The sequence below is a fragment of the Pterocles gutturalis genome, unplaced genomic scaffold (assembly GCF_000699245.1).
Source record: "Pterocles gutturalis isolate BGI_N339 unplaced genomic scaffold, ASM69924v1 scaffold39127, whole genome shotgun sequence".
NCBI lineage: Eukaryota > Metazoa > Chordata > Aves > Pterocliformes > Pteroclidae > Pterocles > Pterocles gutturalis.
In genome coordinates this window covers 1-9,716 of record NW_010109116.1, presented here as the reverse complement: position 1 = coordinate 9,716, position 9,716 = coordinate 1, and the positions used below count along the sequence as shown (strand labels likewise).

The 9,716-nt window shown below is 39.4% G+C and overlaps 1 protein-coding gene across 1 annotated transcript; it reads left to right on the top strand.

Annotated features, from left to right (window-relative positions):
• Positions 1-553: 553 nt before the first annotated feature.
• Positions 554-9,373, top strand: LOC104461332 (fibroblast growth factor receptor 2-like; the record flags this gene model as incomplete). The annotated part of the gene is made up of 5 exons (XM_010072877.1): positions 554-712; positions 2,097-2,167; positions 4,015-4,152; positions 4,986-5,091; positions 9,086-9,373. Coding segments are annotated over 5 exons (639 nt in total), but the record flags the coding sequence as incomplete, so codon positions are not given.
• Positions 9,374-9,716: the final 343 nt, after the last annotated feature.

The following is a 9,716-nucleotide window of genomic DNA, read 5'->3' as shown; positions in this document are numbered from 1 at the left end:
CCCAGATTATATATTTTTTTTTTCTTCTTCAAAATTAAATTGTTGTAGTCTCATGGTTGAAGGCAATACACACACCCTAGACATGTATTTTAACATTATGTACTGTGGGTATATCTCATACTGAGATCTTTTATATTAAAAACAGTTACACTGATCCAGACTGTCAGGTTTTAGCTCTGATGAGAAAATATAATTTAAGAGAAGCAGCATACTAAAATGCTCATTAACAGTATTTGCAATTAAAGTGCTGCAATACCTGAACCTGGCCACGTGTAATGGAGAATGAATCACAAACAGCTTGGCAGACGTTGGGTCACCACCCAAGCTTCCAGCCTTAGCAAAATATAACTCTCAAATAAGCCAGGCTTTTCTAAGAAGCTTCTTGGGGCTGTTCAACTTTGAAACACCAACTGAGGGGATGGATTGCAGTAATTAAGGCATTCATATTTCACAGGCTTGTAGTAAACGTGTGGCTTTCCCACCTTGTGATTTAGGTTAAAATCTGTAAAGGAGACTTAGTTATGGTGGAGAAGTAATTTCACTTTTACAACAGTCTATTTCAGTGGGCCTTTTTTCTTTATCTTTCCAGTGTATCCATCGAGACTTGGCTGCAAGAAATGTTTTGGTAACTGAAAATAATGTCATGAAAATAGCAGACTTTGGTTTAGCCAGAGACATCAACAACATAGATTATTATAAAAAGACTACTAATGTAAGTGAATGGTTTTCTTATCTCTGGAAACAAACTTTTCTTTCAATGATTCACTTCCAAACAATGATTATAAACTTAATGGACTTCTTGTACAGCAGCCTCACTTTTCATCACAGACAGAAAACAGGGATCAAAGACACAAGCATTTCTGTCACCTTTTACAGTGACAGTTAGTTAAAAAGATAACGAAAGAGGCTGTATATTGTGTGATATATTAGAAATGCTAAAATACAAGAGTTGTTTTAGTGTGTCCATGACTTCAATCACTTGAAATAAGTAGAAACGCTCCTTTTGATTCCAGCTCATTTTGTACCAAGCCAAGGATCTTGAAAAATGCTGTATAAACAGTGCTAACAAAAACCACAGTAAAAATCCTTAAGTGTAGTAATTCCACGTACAGCTCTGTGCCTTTTGCCTGTACTTAGCTTGTTATGTACAAGTGATGGCGGTAGTATCAAAGTGGGGCTAGAGGTTGAGAAAATGAATTTTTACTCTCCACTCTGTCATGGTTTTCCTCTTTAACTGGTGCCAAATCAACAGGACAGAACATTTCAGATGTAGCTATTGGTTTGAATAGCTTACACCTCCTTCTCAGGGGATCTCTTAAGTTCCCAATGAACTACACTTGGGTTTAGGTGGGAACTTTGCAGAATTCATTCCGTTCTACAGACTTTAATGTTTTGTATAAATATTAAATATTATCAACAACCATGTTAAGTGGCTTATCTGTGAAAATAAAGCACTAAGTGCTTTATTATTACTGTATTGTACTTATATTTATTATTATTAACAGCGTTTCAATGGTAATATCTGCCTACTTCCAAAAGACAGAGCAACCAGGCATGGGTAGGTTGGTACTGGAGCGAACTGAACCTTCTTCCTGTCAAATTTTATCCAATTCCTGGGTTCTGAGCAGGGACAGGCAGTTGTGACTGTGCGAGCTTTGGGCCACTGCAAAAGCTGGAAGAGGAAAAGAAAATTCTTGGGTTGAGTGATCAAACTTATTTTTGCAGGCAGGCCTGTTCTTCAGAGAATTATTGATGAGTTTTTTTGTCTTTAAAGAGCCATAGTGGAATGACGTTTTAAATTTTGATCTCCTTATCCTGTCATTCTACCAGAAAGTAGCCTGGGAACTATTTGAGAGCCCTCAGTGCTTTTAATTTTATCTTCAATATTTATATCCATTTTGCACTTTTCTCCGTTTCCCAATTTACCCCACTTTATTTTGTTTTCCCTGAAAATTTTAAAGGTAAATTGTGTGCTGGTTTGCATTAACAGACTGTTCTCTGAGAACTGATTAGTCTTCTAAAAAAAATTGGTGTTGAAATCATGCTGTAAATTGCTACTATTTTAATTTTTCTTCTCTTCCCCTCCAAACTTACAGGGACGGCTTCCAGTGAAGTGGATGGCTCCAGAAGCTCTGTTTGACAGAGTTTACACGCATCAAAGTGATGTGTAAGTGGCCTTATTCGAATGGGGCTTTGGGGGGTGGGAAAGGGGGGGGTTGTTTTGGTTTGTATTTATTAAAATTTGTGAAATTTTAAATGTCTTTTCCTGTTGTCCTTTACTTTCAAGCATTTTCATTCTGTTTCACATATTAATAGATGGAACAGGACTTGCCCTTAGAAAGTGAGGATTTTATGGTAGACTGCTAACCAGTGCTCTGTTACTAATCTGCCCAGCTTCAAAGCACATGAAAGGTGGAAAATGCTAACCTCCTTATGTCAGTGCGGAAGTTTCCCCCCTTGAACTTATTTACGGATGTGCAGCTACAAAGAGTCTATCTAATTTGCTTGGCTTTTGACATACTCTGAACTTCCTTCAGGTTTAAAAAAAAAAAAAAAAAGAGAGAGAAAATTAAAAAAAAAAAAAAAGAGAGAGAAAAGAAAGAAAAGAAAGTTCCTGAGAATTTGTTATAAACATTTGTGCTAAAATTAGATATACTAAAGCATAGTCTGGATATACTGTAAAAGTTTTCTCTGGTTTTTATAAGTGGTGTTGCTTCCCAGCAGTACTTCACATGTAATAGGAAATCACTGGACTCTGACACTTCAAAAATCTTTTAATGTGTGCACAGAGCTGCTGGCTGATGCAACCGCTCAGGATTTATTCTGCTTCCTATTACAGTTTCCTAGGCCCATCTACAGTACTTGCTTGCATTGTGCTTGAAGTAGACGTGTATTTTTTTATGCAATGCAGATGAATATCTTCTGGTTTTTATTTCTCCAAGAAAAGCTGTTAACTGTAAAGGGCTGGATGCTTCCCGGCACAGGTGTAAAAGGTTATGCATGTCAGTGCAGGGTTAAAAAGAAAAAGGGCAGGGTGGAGAAAGTAAGAGGTATCTCGTCTTTCTTTAACCTGGGTGCACTTCCTGAGGTGCTCTCTTCTTAAGAAAAGTGTTTACTGAGGCTTTTCCAGCAATCTTTGCATTATTTACAAAGGAAACTATATACACAGGTTAAGGGTGGATCAAACTTTTGGCTTAAAATAACATCTTGGCAAAATATTGAAGTGAATGTGAAGTAAATGACTTCACTGGCTCAGGACTGAAAGTCATTCTGAGCTCCTTAGCAGCCAGGGAGCACAAGGATTTCGGTGCTGGAACTTGGAGGCTCTTGGCCCCAAAGTGGCTTTGAAGATGGCTAAAGATAATATTATTGTAAGTTTGTGCAAACAGTTTACTAAAACACCCTGCTGCAAAGCTGGGAGAGCTGCAGAGCAGCTCGGGAGCCAGTGCGAGCTGTGTGCTGTTGCTCACCTGGCAAAGCCGCTTGCCAAAGAGCCCCAGGTTGCCAGCAAGGCGTGATGAGGCTGGCTCTGGAGGAGGTGGCAAGCAGGCAGGAAAACTGGCTTCAGAATTGTCCTCCTTAGTTTCCTAATAAAAATTAATAAAACAAAAAGAAAAGCAGAGTGATGCACAATGTTTTTTTGTTTTGAACAGCCTGCTTTTTCCAAAATATCCGGCCACATAATTGCAAACCAGCTCAGCTGTGAGCGTTCTGTAAATAATTAAGTACTGAAGACTCAGTTCTTTGCAAAAGCCTTGGAAACTCGGGTGCTTGGAGCACACCCGACAAAGGCAAAGGGTGTGTTTGAGGACATGCTCAGGTCAATCCCTATTGCTGCCCATAGACCTGGTGCACTTTGCAGACTGATGTCCCGCTCAAGGCTGCAGGAGTTGGGCAGATGCTGATTTGAGCATCTCCTAAGAGGGACTGTCAGTCACTGCATCTGCTACAGACACATCTTTGTTTCCAACAGTAAGGCAGATCTACTAATGCAGTTTTCTTCTTGATTTGTAGTTGGTCCTTTGGTGTGTTAATGTGGGAGATCTTCACGTTAGGAGGATCGCCTTACCCAGGAATCCCAGTGGAGGAACTTTTTAAGCTGCTGAAAGAAGGGCACCGAATGGATAAACCTGCCAACTGCACCAATGAACTGTAAGGATCCTTATTTTCCTGTACCAGGATGGGAGGACACAAACTGTACTGAATTCACACGGTTAATGCTGCCCCCAGCAGAATCAAACATTTTTAGAGTTGCCTGAATCTAAAATTGTGGATGTGTGTATAGATATGTAAAGAAAAGATAGGAGAAGATCTTCAGGAAATGTTTGACAGAGGTATTCTGTACACATCCTGCTGTGATCCCATTGGGGGGGTGCGGAAAAGGAGATCCCCTACAAGTCCGTCTTTGACAGTTTTTTTACATTTGTGTTTGTTTCATTTTAATCTTATTAACATGAAAATTCCTAAATGGCACACCTACCACTAGTCATATGTAAGATATATCAGGCTGGTGTTGTGCACAACAAAATGCATTTGGGAACATATGTATTAACACAACATTATCTTGTGGTGATGATAAGGGGAGAGTGGTTTCTCTTTCTGATATTTCAGTACAGCCCTTGACTGTTTTTATGTTTTTTTGCTTGTTTTAATTTCTTCACTTCACAACGATTGCACTCCCTAATGAGCAGAAATATTTAAGCATGTGTAATTTAGTACCGTTTAAATTCCCGGGACTGAAGTCTACTGAATTGGGTCCACAACAAGGTAATTTGAACACTGGGCAAGGGAGATACAGGAGTAGAAGTGCACCTTTGAGGGAAGGGAGGAATATTGCACAATTTTGGGAAAGCCAGCAGTCCATGTGTAGGGCTGTGGGTTCTTGCTGCTTTGCTTGTGATGAAGAACATTGACTGTGTATGAAAAAGGTTTAAAAGAAGGACGCGTGATTTTAATTAAGCCAATAAAATATGTATTTCTTACAGCTATATGATGATGAGAGATTGCTGGCATGCTGTGCCTTCACAGAGACCGACTTTCAAACAGTTGGTAGAAGACTTGGATCGGATTCTCACTCTCACAACTAATGAGGTAGGTAAATTGTTTCCCTCCATAAGCTGCTGGTCAGGACAAATGGTTCAGGAGACAGATGGAATTTATTCAGTTATGAAATCCTGCTCAAGTTCTCTTCTCGTTCTGTTTGTTGTTGTCCTCTGAGGTTACACGCAGCTAAACTATGTATCCTATGAAATCCTCGGGTTCTTGCCATTATGCCTTGATTTATGTAGCTAAACAGAAACACAACTTTAAAGTGTTTTTGTTTATTTCTCATTGCATCTTTTAATATTTTTAGTACAGCAGTATCGAGGGAGTACACGTGGCAGGTTGAGAGGCAGTGTTTACGTTTCAGCATGAGTTTCACATGAAGGAGAGATGTGGAGTTCCTGGTGTTTTTCATTTATCGACTCAGTTTGATTCCCAGCCCATGATATCTAGGTCAGAAGAGGAGAAATCGTCAATGGTAGATTGCAGATTATATGTCTGAGAGTGAATTAGGTTCACTGAAATATATCTCTGTGGAGGGAACAAGGACCCACAGGGAACGTGCGAACAGCCATCCAATTATCCAAAGGCTCTGCCTAACGCTGCTTCAGGTTGGGATATATGAATGCGAAAAGGTTTTATTTGAAGAGCATTCTTTCAGAGATCTGGGATATTATTAGTTTTAGCACACATTGATTAGGGTATTCACACAGGAATCAGTTCTCTTATCAGTAAATCACATGCACCTTTGAGGAATATCACAAGTGATGGAAATGTTGATTCTTTTGGTGGAAACTTCTTTTGAGAGAAAAAGCTTGGTGTCCCAGAAACATTTTACAGATTCCTATCATTTCTGAGAAGTGATATGTATCACGGGAGGAAAAAAAGAGAACAAAACACTTAGAGAGAAAATTCGCAACAGCTTGTTTTGACCATTTCAAAACCCATTTTTCAGATTTGCTATGATTAGAGCACTTCTTTATAAGGGGGGGAAAGGAAGAAAAAAGGTTTGGATCACTTTATATGAGCCCCCAACATTACTTTCTAGTTTTTCAGAATTGTCAGAGAAGTAGTAGGGGGTTTGGAACAAGATGATCTTTAAGGTCGCTTCCAACCGAAACCATTCTATGATTCTATGACTCTATGAAATAACAAATGGATTATTAAGCAGCATTAGGAAAGTCTGTATGCAATAGAGATGACAGGAGAACCTGAGTGAAGAGGTGCCATTTTTTCTGATCATCATTTGCCCAGCAGATCCAATTGAAAAAAGACTATTTGGCTTCGGTAGCAACCATAAATTTATCTGGATTCTGTTTTGTAGGGTTTACTCTAAGAAGTAGCACTTTCAGGAATGGCTCAGAGATGAGGCAGGAATACGTGCTCCCTATGGAGCTGGTAACGTAGCTCTGCATACTGTTACCATTTTCCCCTTGTCCAGTACTGACTGCATCTTTCCCTGCCTAATTTGTGTATGATTTCACAAGACCAGTTGGAGGTGGGCTGCCTGCCACTGCAGAGTGCTAGGTCTCTTGGACTGGACATGAATTTGCAAATTCAAGAGGGAGGTTCTGGGCTGCGATTCTGAGCCTTGGAGAGGATATTGCTTTCTTTTTTTTGTGTGTGTTTAACCATCTTGCCTTCCCAGTTCTGGTACTGCTCATGGACCTGGAATGATCTCAAAGGTAACCTGAAAAGGCCTTTAGGGTTATGTAAATTACTTTTGACTAGGATCATAGGAAAAAAACGGCTGGAAAAAGCTCAGGAACACATCTAGTCCATCTCATCAGCCTATGGCAGGATCCACTATACGTTTGTCATTCCTGACAAATGTTTATGTAACTTGTCCTTAAAGATCTCCACTGCTGTGTTTCTGCATCACCCCTTGACAATCTATTGCTTTGTTTCATTAGCCATCCTTCTTGAAAGTTTTTCCTAACCTCTAATATTTCAACATAAGATATTGCTTTTGCCCTATTTACCCTGGACATAGAAAGCAAATTATGTCACTCGTCTTTGCAGCACATTTTATGTTCCTGAAAACTTGTCATGTTCTCACTCAGTGTCTGCTGAGGACTCCAGTGCGTCCCCTTTTCCTCCATAGCTCTTGGGACCTCTGATTTTTGTCCTTCATACATCAGCGTGACAATACTTCTGCTTATCCTCTCCACAGTGGCACTTTGCCTTTCCTCCCAAAATGACCCTGTTGATACAGTGTCAGCCTGGTTTGCCCAACAACCTCAAGAATTGCTAAGGCAACCGGCAGTATCTCCTCCCTCATTTGTACAAGTAATTATTTCTGCTTCAGGGGTCATGTCTTGCTGTTCTCCATGCTGAATAATCACCTGTTGGGTTTTTTGGTTGGTGTTTGTTTTTTTGGGGGGGAGTTTTTTGTTGTTTTTTTTTTTTTCCCCCCAGAAGAGTCTATTCTCCATGTTTCCCAGAGCAGCGTGCAACGTTTCCCTACCTGCACAAGTCACCGAGTGTCAGCCTCATGGCTGTGTCATTATATCAACACCAGGAACCATCCTGATACTGGAAATTTCTTATGCCCCTTTATGTGACTCTGGCCCTTGACATTAGATAAGGAGGCTGGAGAGAGGATAAGGGTCCCACCTCCAATACTGAATTCATTACTGAATTATATCAAGTTGCCCAGGGAGGTGGTAGATGCCCTGTCTCTAGAAACATTCAAGGTCGGGTTGGATGGGGCTCTGGGCAACCTTATCTAATGGAAGATACCCCTCCTTACTTCATTGGGGTTGGACCAGATGACCTCCATGGTCCCTTCCGACTGAAGCTGTTCTATGATTCTATGATTCTAAGTCTTTTGATGTGACGAGCCATGAGTGATATCCCATGACAAAGCCCTGTTTCTTCAAATACTGGAATACATTCTTCTTCTGTCTATCTAGAAAGTAGTTGATTATTTCTGCTCACATAGGACTGGTTTGCTAATACATAAATATGTGTCAAGAGCGTCCTCATGTCTCTTCTAAAAGCCGAGGGAGCAAGACAGGCAGTAATCATAGATCGAGACTAACTTCTCTTGCTGCCTCCTGTATTTGTCAGCATTTTAAAACTTTCCTTCCTCCCCTCTTTTAAAATGGTGACCAATTTTAACGACAATATGGTAATGATTGAATTTCTGACTTAAAAATATGTTAACCAAGAACGAAATTACCCCAAACCCAAGCACAGCAGCATAAAATACTGACTGAGGTGGAAGAATTGTCTCATCAGTACAATCATAACTTGTGGTTTAGCAAATGAAGAGATTGCATTTAAATGAATGCAGCTGCCTTCAGAAGTTGAAAGAGAAGGAACATTTCAAGGGGAAAAATAACTTTATTCTCCTGCCAAAACTGTTGTTTCTAGCAAAAGAGCTTTAACCAAAAACTTGGATTCAGCAGATATTATTTCCTTTTTTAATGACTGCTTTGGTCATGGCTACTCTGGGACACACACACACACACATATGAACATGTAGTGTAAAAAACCCAAACCTAGTGAATTTAATTTTGTTTTCCTTTCAGTTCTTTTTTGCACATATGCCCTTGCATGTTTGAACACAAATTTAATATCACAGAATATAAAACAGATATTCAAACTGACCAAAGGAATACAAAGTTGGAAGTATCTTTCCCTCTCCAAATCATTACCATGTGCTAAAGAAAAATGGTTCTATTTAGGATGAAATTTCATTTTTATCATTGCGAGTGAAAAGTCTCCTTTTGATGTGGTTGGCATGTTTATTTCCACTGACGCGGCTAATACTGGTGATGTTGGAATTCAGAAAAGTGCCGTGTTATTGGTTTGGTTTTTCTTTCTCTATTCAAGCTCCTCATTTTAGGAGATATTTAAGCAACAGGCAGTTTTGGATGCAACTGCATTACAGAAATCATGAGTGTTAAAAAAATGAGTGTCATTTTTAAACCTTTCTTTTACTCACTATATAATCAAGCCAAATCAGAGCAGTGGGAACATATTATCATCAGTTTTACTCACTGTCTAAAAATGCAATTTATTTCTTTTGTCCTAGGAGTATCTGGACCTCAGTGGACCTCTCGAACAGTATTCACCTAGTTACCCTGACACGAGAAGTTCGTGTTCTTCAGGTGATGACTCTGTTTTTTCTCCCGATCCAATGCCTTATGAACCTTGTCTTCCCAAGTACCAACACATGAATGGAAGTGTTAAAACATGAAAAGAAATCATGCAGAGGAGTAAAGAAACAAGAACATCAAGCTACCTGACACATACAAAACAAGAATCTTTTCTCCAGGACCTTAATGTTTCTGCTTGTACATATGAAATATGGGGGAAAAAAAAACACAAAAAGGAGAAAAAAAAACTTGGAGGAAAGCAGTCAGAACCTACATAAAGAATCTCATAATTTGCGACTTCTAAATATTCCCAACACAGAAGAATGTTTATGAGCTGTGTCCAGATACCCACCGCTATCATTTTTCTGGCTTCCTGAAAGCTGCGACAGACTTTGTTTGTACAATGGACCAGTTGGACTTGAGGCAAACTCTGGGTCTGCCTTTCTTGTTTATTTTGTAATATTTGGAGAAAATATATGTTGGCACACACTTACAGAGCACAAATGCAGTATATAGGTGCTGGATGTATGTAAATATATTCAAAATATGTATAAATATATATTATAT